At 54.4% G+C, this 11,838-nt stretch overlaps 1 protein-coding gene across 3 annotated transcripts; it reads left to right on the top strand.

Annotated features, from left to right (window-relative positions):
• The first annotated feature begins 1,116 nt into the window (after positions 1-1,116).
• Gpr4 (G protein-coupled receptor 4) lies at positions 1,117-11,838 on the top strand. 3 transcript variants are annotated; one of them, XM_037201764.1, is made up of 3 exons: positions 1,130-1,209; positions 9,451-9,494; positions 9,882-11,838. In XM_037201764.1, exon 3 carries the CDS (start codon positions 10,649-10,651, stop codon positions 11,738-11,740), a length of 1,092 nt encoding a protein of 363 aa, XP_037057659.1. In that variant the 5' UTR covers positions 1,130-1,209; positions 9,451-9,494; positions 9,882-10,648; the 3' UTR covers positions 11,741-11,838. The 3 variants fall into 3 exon arrangements, 2 of the variants coding, with proteins under 2 accessions (XP_028749716.1, XP_037057659.1); XR_005090567.1 differs by lacking the exon at positions 9,882-11,838 and having other exon boundaries at positions 1,117-1,209; positions 9,494-9,858; XM_028893883.2 differs by lacking the exon at positions 9,451-9,494 and having other exon boundaries at positions 1,117-1,209.

Raw genomic sequence — 11,838 nt, 5'->3', positions numbered from 1 at the left:
CAGGTGAACCTTCTTGCTTTTATAATGAACTCTCAGGACTGATGTGTGTGGGAAATAATGACCATGATGAAAAGGGGGTATGTGTGATGCAGCTCTTGGAACACTTACACAGTCCCTGAAAACAACCATCCCTTCCAGGCAACAGACACAGGACAACAATCCACCCCAACACAGGGACGGCCCTCCTCCTACCAGCCAGGCTGATAATGCTGAGGTGGTCTATGGACATCAGGCGAGGGACATCAGGTTTATGGAGGGCATGCTGGAGTACCCTGGACAGCCCAGTAGGGACATTTTAAACATAGAATCTCACTATTTGGCCTGCTCTGGCCTCAAACTCTCAGCCACCCTCCTGCCCCAGCATCTCACGGGCTGGGGGATTACAGGCATGCACCACTAGCCCAGAATGACACCTTCGTACAGATTTGATGTTATATTCTCTGGTGTGACATGCAGACGAGAAAAGGATCGTGCCTAACCACTTTGCGGAGGAAACGGAGCCTGAGATCTGACACCCCCGCCCCCGAGGCTCCTTCCGTCTGTAGCCTTATATCTGAGGTGGATACTTAACCGATCGACATTTAAATTTTTTTATTTTTACATTATCTGAGGCGGTGTGACACGGGAGAGCGTGGAGGTCAGAGGACAACTTACAAGGAGTCATTCTCTCCTTCCATCATGTGGGTCCCGGGAATGGAGTTCAGAGTTAGCTGCAATCGCCTCTCTCTGCTGAGACATCTCACTGCCCCTTAACAGACGCCTTTGTCCTCAGTCCCTTAGGGGGACACGGAGAAGGTTATTAACTGAGGCTGGCTGGGAGGTGACTCTCCAAAGAAGAGAGTGACAGGAAGGAGGGTCCCACGCCAAGCGTCCCTTCCCTGATGCAGGCTTAGACTGGAAGTGTGGAGGTGGAGAGAGGGTAACTAGGGGGTGAATGGGATACCACTCTGAAGCAGCAGGTGAGATTTCCAGGGTTGAGTTTCTTATGGGGGTGGGGGGGCGGGGACGGCTCGGTGGGGTGCAGGGGAACGGCAGAGGAGGGGTTAACGGGGGCGGGCCTGGCTGGGGCGGGGCCTGGGCTCCCGACTCCAGCCCGGGACCAGGGGTTGTCGCTGTCTCCTGCCCCGCGGGGGCGCCCGCCGGGTCCCGCGCAGCGCAGAGAGCGGACCAGGTCGCGGAAGCCGGTCGCCCAGCCCAGCCGCCGCACAGGTGGGTGCCGCTCCTCCATTCCCGTTCTCCCCCTTCGCAGGTCCAAGTCTTCTGGGTGGCCGCTCAGATGCTTCAGTCCCCCGCACCGTCCTCTCAAGGCCATTCGGCTCCTATCTTTTCTCCATCTCCTGGGGTCCCTAACATCCCCTGCCTCTGGGCATCTCTCTCTCTCTCTCTCTCTCTCTCTCTCTCTCTCTCTCTCTCTCTCTCTCTCTCTCACACACACACACACACACACACACACACACACACACACACACACACACACACAAAGATCTCATCAAACAACAAATCTAGCTTTGAGATCACTCTCTTGCCCACATTGGCCTCAAACTCACTGCAATCCTCCTGCCTCGGCTTCCCAGAGTATATCCTGGGATTCTCCGTGTGGGTCACCACACCCGACTTCTCCACCCTCTGGCAGTTGTGAGATAACCCCTGGCTACACAGCCCAGGTTTTCCTTGAACCGGCGGCCATCCTCCTGCCTCAGCGCCCTAAATGTTGAGGTTACGGGTGTTCTTCAGCAACAACCCAGGGGCTCTGCTTCTTTAGGACCTCTCCATCTGCTCTCCCTGCCTGCCTCTGGGTACCTTCTGCCTCAGCCCTGGCCTTCACACCCCGTTAATGTGGGACCCCTCCTTCTCTTTGGACGTCCCCAGCTCTTTATCCACCTCAGCGTTTCTATGGCCCCCGGCCCCCGCAGGGCTCTCGAGTTCTGCTCTCCGGCCCTCTCACTCCCCCGCTCCTGTGGAGCCTCCGGCCCTTGTCTGTCGCGTCTCCCTAAATCTTAAGACATCGCGGAACTTTTTCCCTCCAGGTTGTAGGACTGGGGTACGGGCCCGCGGGACTGCACTCCCAGGCAAATGGACCCTGAGTGATACCATGACCCCTTTGTAGTCACCCCATGGCTTCTGAGGTCACACCTACCCCACCCTCCTGTTTCAGGAATTCCTGGCTGGGGGGGTGGACTTCCTCCCCCACTTCCTCCCTTCCAGGATTTGGCTGGGTCTCTGTTAACCCTTTCCTGCTTTGCCTTACTCCCCTTCCCTGGGACTGAACTCTGCACCCCACCCCTCAACCAGGGTAAGAGAAGGCTCCAACGTGTGTGTGTGTGTGTGTGTGTGTGTGTGTGTGTGTGTGTGTGTGTGTTGCAAGCTGGATGTGCATTGGGGGCGCTGGTGTAAAAGATGGGGAACATCCCAGCATTTCTTCTAGAACCCCTAACCAGTTGCACCCCCCGGAACCTACCAAAAGGGCTCCCCACCATCCCTGTCTCTGAGGTCAGGTTTGGACACAGGATCCTCCCGGGAATGGACCGGTCAGATGGATGGGGGAAGGGGGAAGCCGTCCCCATCCCCCGCCCAAACTCAGACCACCCAGGGGCCCTATGGCCGAGACTGTGGCACCTGACAGTTATCCTAGCACTTGGAAGGTACAGATAGGAAGATTAATAGTTTCAGGCTAGCCTGGGCTACATGACACCCTGTCTCAAAAAAAATAAATAAATAAATAAATAAATAAAATCTTGTAGTGGCACATGCCTGTAACCCAGGCTGGGGTGGGAGCATCTTGGTCTGAGGCCAGTCTGGGCCGAATGAAACCCTGCCTTCCAGTCTTTGAATGGTGGGACCCGGGCTGCTGAGACCCTTTGAGGCACAGGGAACCAAAGTCCCTTGTGATGATCCAGTCCATCAACCCATGCAGATTGGTACTGACATGTTGCTGGTTTGTGTGTGTGCTAAAAAGGACCGGTGGGAGCCATGTAGGCCATGCCCCTTCTCCAAGCGGGGAAACTGAGGCCCCAGAGCAGAAGTGAGTTATTGCCAGCATCGAGGATGGGGACTCTTGTCCAGTGGTAGCCCATATCCGGAGACGTGGGTTCCCTTGACCTTATCTGGAGACCTGGATTCTTGGGCTACCACTAAGTCGGATTAATTCGGGCAGCGAGGTCCTCCGCTAAGTGAGCAGGGAGCGATGCCAGACTTGGGTCTGAGTGGATGGAGGCCGGAAAGTAGGGTTTGCCGAGTGGCGCAGAAAAGGCAGATCTGAGGGCTTGCTGGCGGAAGCGAACCGGACCTGAGGCGGCCTGGGCTGGGGGGCTGGGGGCGGAGTTTCAGAAGGAAAGAGACAAACCGAGTGGATTAACTCCACCCCTGTCTCCTGACCCCCCCCCCCAAGCCCACTGTTCCCCCGGGACAGGGCCTATAATTTGGTTTGTGTCTAGACAAATAATAACTCAGCTGGTGCGAAAAGGGAGGCCAGACCGTGAGCAAGGGGTCAGAAGTAGCATGGGTTCCTAGAATCCCTTTCTGAGGGGGGAGAATGTCATTTGGGGGGCCCAGTTGAAGGTGATGGTCAGCCATCCTGATCCCCCCACCCCCACCCCGCAGCCTCTGTGAACCTTCAGCACCACAGAATGCTGCCCAATCTGAGGATTCATTTTTGTAAAAGTCGGAGCAGAAATGGGGAGAAAAGAGGAAGTGGGGTTCACCTATTTACAACGCGTTCCCATTTCTGCAAAGAGCGAAAAGGGAAACGTGTATTCATTTGCTGGGAAAAGATAAAAATCACCCAGAGTTTAATAATAGATTATGAAAGTCATAGCGTGTGTTTTATTTTTTTTTAATTTTTTTTTTTTTTTTTTGAAATCATAGAGGGTTCTAACAATAGAACTTCAGAATCTTGGGCCGGGAGACGCCTGGAATATTGGAAACTGACAAGGGTGCGTGCTGGCAAAGGCGAGGATAATAATAACAGAAAGCAAAGAATCAAGGCTCTAGAATGTTAGAACATTCGGCCCCAAGCAGGGCCGGCCACAGAAACCTCGGGACTTGAGAACTGTCGGATTCTAGAATGTCAGCAGGGTGGTTCTAACAATTCCATATTCCTGCTGGGTGGTGTGGGTGTAGCAGCCGGGGTAGGGGTGGGAGAGATACGCTCCTTAATGGAAATGGGGAAACTGAGGCCCAGCCAAGACATGGAGTGGCCTGACTGCACCCCCCCCCCATCGTTTCCGCTTGCTGCCAAGGCACCAGGTGGGCAGCGAGACTCACTGATCACATTTCAGCCATAATGAGCAGACTGGAGCTGGTCGGTCCCCTGGGGCCTCCAGAATGGGGGAGATTGGGAGCCCATGGTGGAGGGAAACAGGGGGAGCCAGCCCAGTGGCTTCAGAGACAAAGGTGGTGAGTGGGCTAAGGGTTGATGGGGGGGGGCTATCACTTCTTTCTCTTGGCTTTTCAACTCTCCATGTCTTTGAATCTTGCAGGAGGGGAGGGGGCTGTGAGACAGGGGATTTTTTTTTTCTGGCTTTTTGTAGCTGAAGCCTGCAGAGGCTTGGGATTCAAGGTAGCCTTCCCTATCCCCTACACATATTGGGTCACAACTGAACTTACCTTTCTTGCAGGAACTTGAGTTAGGGGGCTGTAAAATTTGGGTGCACAGCTCCCCAACAAAGACTCACTAAGGGTTAAGATAACATTGACTCCACTTGGGGCTGGGCAAGGGATGGAGGGACACTCTAGCCACGGTGGGTCAGTGTGTGTGTGTGTGTGTGTGTGTGTGTGTGTGTGTGTGTGTGTGTCCACATGTGTGCAAGGCGAATTCTAATTTGGAGTCGAGAGGAGGACATTGGTCTCTTCTCCTCCCCACACACACACACAGATCTGAACCTGATGCTCACTGTTTCAACTAGACTGCCCAGCCAGCCAGCTCCTGGGACCCCCTCCACTATTCAGTGCTGGGGTTACAGGCATACAGGGCATTCTTGGCTTTTAGTGGGTGCTGTGGATTTGAACTCAAATCCTCTTGCTTTCACAATGAATGGTCTTACCTAGCCATCTCCCCAGCCTCCAAGGTCACTTTCGTGTGTATGTTTTTAAAAAAACGTCCTTATTAATGGGGTATGGTGGCACAGTCCTTTAATCCCAGCACTCAGGAGGCAGAGGCAGGCAGGTCTCTGAATCTGAGGCCAGCCTGGTCTACAGAGTGAGTTCCAGGACAGCCAGGGCTACACAGAGAAACACCGTCTCAAAAATATTAAATTAAATTAAATACATAACAAAAAACCCAAACCCCCATTTTTGACAAATTCTCAAAGGGATCTGAAGCCCCTAAAAAGACAGGAGAATGGGAACAAGAGGAAAGAAATATTCAGAGGAGGCACTTTTTAGCTCAAAGGAAAAACAGCCTTACACTCTGGACCTCAGGTTCTGCATGTGCACCAGGAAGAAAGAGCATCCTGTTCCCGCTCACCATATGAGCCTGTACCATGGAATTCTAAGAATCAGAGGTTCTATGGTGACTTGGGAGCGGGGGAGTTACAGTGGCCAGATGTCAGGCAGAGAAGAAGGAAGGTCTGTCTGTCTGTCTGTCAGTCTGTCTGTCTGTCAGTGACTCCCTGCCCCATGCCTAGCATCCCTATGACTCAGGTAGGCTGAGGACAGGGTGGAAACCAGACTCTGTTCCCTGGGAGGAAATTGGCAATGGGAAGTTCATTTCCGTCGGCTGCCAGGAATGTCTTTGCTGCCTTGTGTACCCGTTCCAGTCTCAGCAGGGACCTGGGGCCATGGAAGGGGGGTTCAGGGGACATCCAGCTCTCCCTCTAGGGCTTCTGAGTGGGTGCTGAGAATCTGAATGCAGATGCTCACTTTGTGCATCAGTCCCTTTAACGCACCACGTCCCATCCCCAGTCCATCACTTCCTTTCTCTTTACACTTTGAAACAGGAGCTCATTCATCCCAGGCTGATCTGTTGGGGTTCCAGGCTGGGCCAACAGACTCATTTATGGAGTGCTGGGGATCAATCCAGGGCTCTGTGCATGCTAGGCAAATACTTCATCAGCTGAGCTATATGCCTAAACCTCTTTCTTTTTGGTGGTCATGGGGATTGAACTCAGGACCTCATGCATGCTAGAGAAGAGCTCTACTGTTGAGCCACAGCCCCTGGCACCCACTGTTAGACTCTGGGTAAGTAGTCTATCATTAATTAAGCTATATCCCCAGACCCCAAATACCGCACATTTTACTGATGATTTCTTGTTTTTTCAAAGATGTCCATGTGTGATGTGATTAGGAGAAAGACTGTACCGTCTTTTGCATAATTAGGGCTTCTGGGGGGGAAAAGAATTCCCTTGATGTCACAAGATGTAGGAGTGAAGAGAAATGGAGAGAGAGAGAGAGAGAGAGAGAGAGAGAGAGAGAGAGAGAGAGAGAGAGAGCACAGAAAGGGGACAGAGGAGACAGAGAAGAGGAGAGGTTTAGGGATAAGACTTGGCCTGGGCGGGGGGTTTTGATTGATGGTAGGTTGTGCTGGCTCCCACTGGGCTATCCAGAAACAAGTCCCTTCCATTCCATCTCCAAGGGACCCAGCAGTTTCCAGCTCTGGGATGGGATGGTAGGTGTCTAAGGATCCCCACAGGGGGCTGGCCTTAGGGATCAGGACACAGCCTGACCTTTCCAAGTCACTTAGGGAACAGATGGGTCCTGCCCTTTAATCTCCTCCCAGCATGCAGCCGCCTCCTCCGGGTCTCCCCAGGGCTTGTTGATGCCTGGGGTACAGTCTGGGAGGAAGAGAGGCAGAGCCATGATGGGAGAAGGGCTGGCCAGGGTGTTGTGCCCTCTCCAAGCCTCTAGAGGCTTCTAGCATGACTTCTGTACCCAGGCACTTATTGAGCACTACTGTATGCAAGGCCAGTCCTTCACACAGTCCACACGACACGAAGGGTCCCTGTCCCCCAAGAAGTTCTAGACAGACACAAGCGGACCCGATACAAGTGCTGCGAAGAGATGTTTGTGAGGGTGGCAGCGATTTGTGAAGGAGGAAGGAGGGAGGGGCATAGGCAGAAGAGCTGAAGAAGGCACAGGCCAGTTGGGGAGAGTGTGGAGGTATCAGTGCTGCAGGGAGGAAGCTCACTGGCTTGGAGATCCACGAAGGGAGATGGAGTAGGTAAGGCAGCTCAGGCTAGCTGGGAAGAGCCTCATTTCCTGTCATCAAGCACCAGGAGTTTCCATTTCCCCTCAAGTCTGTTTGTTCTCTTGCAATATTGCAGGTAGAACCTAGGACCTTGCACATACTAATCAAATACTCTACAACTGAGCCAGACTTGAGAGAGAGACAGAGACAAAAAAAACTCGTTAAGTCTACTGGACAGATGAGGAAACTGTAGTCCACCGAGGGGAAGGAATGAACGAGGAGTCACACAGCAAGTCCCCAGAAGTCCAAGTCTTTCTAGAATCCTAGCCCCTCACTGAAGGATTCTAGGCAGGGGCTCCACCACTGAGCCACACCCCCAGCCCCTCACTGGGGGATTCTAGGCAGGGGCTCTACCACTGAGCCACACCCCAGCCCCTCACTGGGGGATTCTAGGCAGGGGCTCCACCACTGAGCCACACCCCAGCCCCTCACTGGGGGATTCTAGGCAGGGGCTCTACCACTGAGCCACACCCCCAGCCCCTCACTGGGGGATTCTAGGCAGGGGCTCTACCACTGAGCCACACCCCCAGCCCCTCACTGGGGGATGCTAGGCAGGGGCTCTACCACTGAGCCACACCCCCAGCCCCTCACTGGGGGATTCTAGGCAGGGGCTCTACCACTGAGCCACACCCCAGCTTCTTGAAAACCTTTGGAAGTTCTTAAGAAAAGAAGAGCTGATTCCTTTAGCAAGGTCTTCCTGGCTGCCTTGGGGAGTGAACTGAGAGAGGCAGAGTGTCAGGACAGATGTTGTCCCAGTGAGCAGTGAGTGAGGGCAGCATAGAGCCAGCAAGGAGTTAGAGACCCAGGCATGAAGTCAGGGTCCATCTGGAGGTAAAGCAGGAGGTAAAGCAATATCCCAAATATTTCCTTGGGAAAAAGAAAGACTCTGTCTGTCTGTCTGTCTCTCTCTGTTCTCCCCTCTCCCCCTCCTATGTCTCCCTCTCCCCTCCCTCCTCTCTTTTGTGGCTGGGTGGCAGGTGTCATGTGCCATGGAGCATGTATGGAGGACAACTTGTGGAAGTCAGTTCTCTCCTTTCTCCATGTGGGCACTGGGGATAAGCCTCAGGGTGTCAGGCTTGGCTGCAAGCACCTTTACTGACATAAGCCATCTCACTGGCCCCTCAAACACTGGTTTCCAAGTGTGTCCTGAGAATTTTTCAGAGGTGGCTTTCCAGTCTCCACATCTTTCCTCCCAGACCACATGGCACTTGCTCCTTTCACCGACTTAGAGTGGATTCCCAAGTATGATCTTGTTTGTATGGTTTTCTTTCCTTTTTCTTCAGGACAGGCTCTGTGTAGCCCTGGCTGTCCTGGAACTCACTCTGTAACCAAGCTAACCTCAAACTCAGAGATCTGCCTGCCTCTGCCTCCTGAATTTAAAAATGCTGTAAAGCTAGACCTGGTGGTGCTCGCCTATAGTCCCAGCACTCAGGAGGCAGAAGCAAGGATGCTCGAAAGTTTCAGGCTGGCCTGGGCTCTACAGTAAGACCCAGTTTCAAACAGTCCAACAAGCCAGCCAGCAAATGGGTAGAGGATGTAGGTCAGTTGGTGTAGTGCCTGCCTAGAATTCATGCGGTCCAGGACAGCAATCCCAGCTCTGTGTAAACTGGAAACGACTGTGGTTCTAACACCCAGGAGGAGGAGGCAGGAGGATCAAGGAGTTGAAGGTCATCCCCAATTACATAGCAAGTTCAAGGCCAGCCTGTACTACAAGAGACTCGGGGGTGGGGGAGAGAGAGAGAGATTGAGAAATCTAAATATGTACAGACCCTGAAATCATCAGGGGCTTGGTGCGTGAATGTTCTCTGCTCTAAACTTATAGATCTTCCCAGAAAAAAAGAAAGAAAGAAAGAAAGAAAGAAAGAAAGAAAGAAAGAAAGAAAGAAAGAAAGAAAGAAAGAAAGAGAAAGGTGATGGATCCCAGGTCCTCACTGGGACAATGGGAAAGGAGAGGGAGAGGATGTGAGGGCTGTGCCCCTGCTAACATCAACCCCATGCTTCCCCGGCTCCCTGGCCCTGACCTTTCCAGAGTCTAACAGCCCCTGCTCTATCCCACTGCCAAGCCCAGGGCCCTTTTGTATCCAGGGGGCTCTCGAAACTAAAGACAAGGCTGGGAAAAGGGCTGGGAGTCCCACCTTGGGCGTCAGGACCTTGGACAGGTCTGGGAAGCACATCTTGCTCCAGTCTGTCAAATCTCTCTGTGTCTCTGTCTCTCTCCCTCCATCCGTCCTTCCCTCCCTCCCTCCAAACCCACCCTGTGTCTGCAGGCGTCAGAAGACAACCTGAAGAATTGGTTCTTTTCTTCCACAGTGTGAGTTCCTGGAATCAAACTCGGATCGCAAGGCTTGGCAGCAAGCTCCCTTACCCACTGAGCCATCTCCACACGCCTCACTCTCCACGGCTAATCTGAGGCAGATTTTCACGGCTTCAAACTCAGTGTGTAGCGGAGGATCACTTGGAACCCCTGATCCTCCTCCCTCTACCTTCTGATTCGGGGATCCAAGGCATGTGCCAACATGCTCAGCATGTTGTGCCCCTCTAGTGTCCAGCCCCCTCCATAACATGCTCTTAGGAATCTGTTCCTTAAGCGGGTTTTGCTGGGGTGATCCCTTTGTCTTCCACGGGACTAATGGGAAGGTATGGGGGAGGCCAGGATAGATGCCCACGCCTGCCTCACGCCCGTTTTCTCTCCCCACAGACCTACCCAGCTCAGCTCTCAGTGTGGTCGTGAACCGGACAACTTCATCTCCACCCCTTGGGCCCCACCAGGATCAACTCTGAGTTTCCCTCCCGGTGCCCGCTTCAGAGTTCTCCTTCTACCCACAATCCTCCTGTGCTCCACCGCTCACTCACCTCCCCGTTTCCTAGCATCCCTTCCCACAGTCCCCAGCCCCGGCAAGCCCTTCCTCTTGGTCCAGCCCCCGAGGACATTTTGATGACTTTACATAGTTCGATATTTCCTGCTGGGGTCCTGGCAGATGCCAGCACTCCAAAGTTGCGTCTTCCCAACTCAATGCTCTCCTGGGTTATTTCTTGAGTCTTCGAGACTATCCCATCCCGTTGGTCCGTCATCGCGTCCATGCTTACTCCCTAAGACCTCAATAAGCATGACACCTTTGGTGCCCTCATCTCCTGCATAAACACCGCCTTCATCTGTTTTTTTCCTGTGCCCCCGTCTCTATAGGAATATCAGATATTCCTATTCTGATTGCTTGCTCAGACACTCCTGTTGACGTTAGTCCCACATCTTATCTCCATCCTTCCTTGACGCTCTTCCTCCCAAGTTCTCCTTTTGCTTGGCCTGCCACAAAGCAAACCCGGACCTCTGTCCTCGTGAACCGTCTCCTATGATGTTCCCCTGAGCCTCCAAAGAGGGGGCTCAGGGGGCCCGATGGCCTCCCGCCCCCCGTGGCCCTGTAGCCCCAGCGGGCCAGGGGAAGAGCCTAGGAAGCCCCAGCGCCCAGGATGGGCAACCGCACGTGGGAGGGCTGCCACGTGGACTCTCGAGTGGACCACCTCTTCCCGCCATCCCTCTACATCTTCGTCATCGGGGTGGGACTGCCCACCAACTGCCTGGCCTTGTGGGCGGCCTACCGCCAGGTGCGCCAGCGCAATGAGCTGGGCGTCTACCTGATGAACCTGAGCATCGCCGACCTGCTGTACATCTGCACGCTGCCGCTGTGGGTCGACTACTTCCTCCACCATGACAACTGGATCCACGGGCCCGGCTCCTGCAAGCTCTTCGGCTTCATCTTCTACAGCAACATCTACATCAGCATCGCCTTCCTGTGCTGCATCTCCGTGGACCGCTACCTGGCCGTGGCCCATCCGCTGCGCTTCGCGCGCCTGCGCCGGGTCAAGACAGCCGTGGCTGTGAGCTCTGTGGTCTGGGCCACGGAGCTGGGCGCCAACTCGGCGCCGCTCTTCCACGACGAGCTCTTTCGAGACCGCTACAACCACACCTTCTGCTTTGAGAAGTTCCCCATGGAGAGCTGGGTGGCCTGGATGAATCTGTACCGCGTCTTCGTGGGCTTCCTCTTCCCCTGGGCACTCATGCTGTTGTGCTACCGCGGCATCCTCCGGGCCGTGCAGAGCAGTGTGTCCACGGAGCGCCAGGAGAAGGTCAAGATCAAGCGCCTGGCCCTGAGCCTCATCGCCATAGTGCTGGTGTGCTTTGCACCCTACCATGCCCTCCTGCTGTCTCGGAGCGCCGTCTATCTGGGCCGGCCCTGGGACTGCGGCTTCGAGGAGCGAGTCTTCTCCGCCTACCACAGCTCCCTGGCTTTCACCAGCCTCAATTGCGTGGCCGACCCCATCCTCTACTGCCTGGTCAACGAGGGGGCCCGCAGTGACGTGGCCAAGGCTCTACACAACCTCCTGCGCTTCCTGGCCAGCGACAAGCCCCAGGAGATGGCCAATGCTTCCCTCACCCTGGAGACACCCTTGACCTCCAAGAGAAGCACCACCAGCAAGGCCTCCGGGGCTGTCTGGGCCGTGCCTCCGACCGCCCAAGGGGACCAGGTGCCGCTGAAGGTGCTGCTGCCGCCGGCACAGTGAGCCCCATCCCGGATTCTCACGCCTTGCCCCTCTCTGCTGCGTGCAAATGTCTGTAAATACGGCCGTGTGAATATTCGTAATACAAGAAGAAAAAATGA

Source organism: Peromyscus leucopus, chromosome 1 (assembly GCF_004664715.2).
Source record: "Peromyscus leucopus breed LL Stock chromosome 1, UCI_PerLeu_2.1, whole genome shotgun sequence".
Classification (NCBI taxonomy): domain Eukaryota; kingdom Metazoa; phylum Chordata; class Mammalia; order Rodentia; family Cricetidae; genus Peromyscus; species Peromyscus leucopus.
Note: the sequence above shows the minus strand (reverse complement) of the source record. Positions and strands in the feature narration are given on the sequence as shown.

Excerpts from the sequence above, each read along its gene's own strand:
- Gpr4 (XM_028893883.2), top strand. The coding sequence starts at position 10,649 with ATGGGCAACCGCACGTGGGAGGGCTGCCACGTGGACTCTCGAGTGGAC.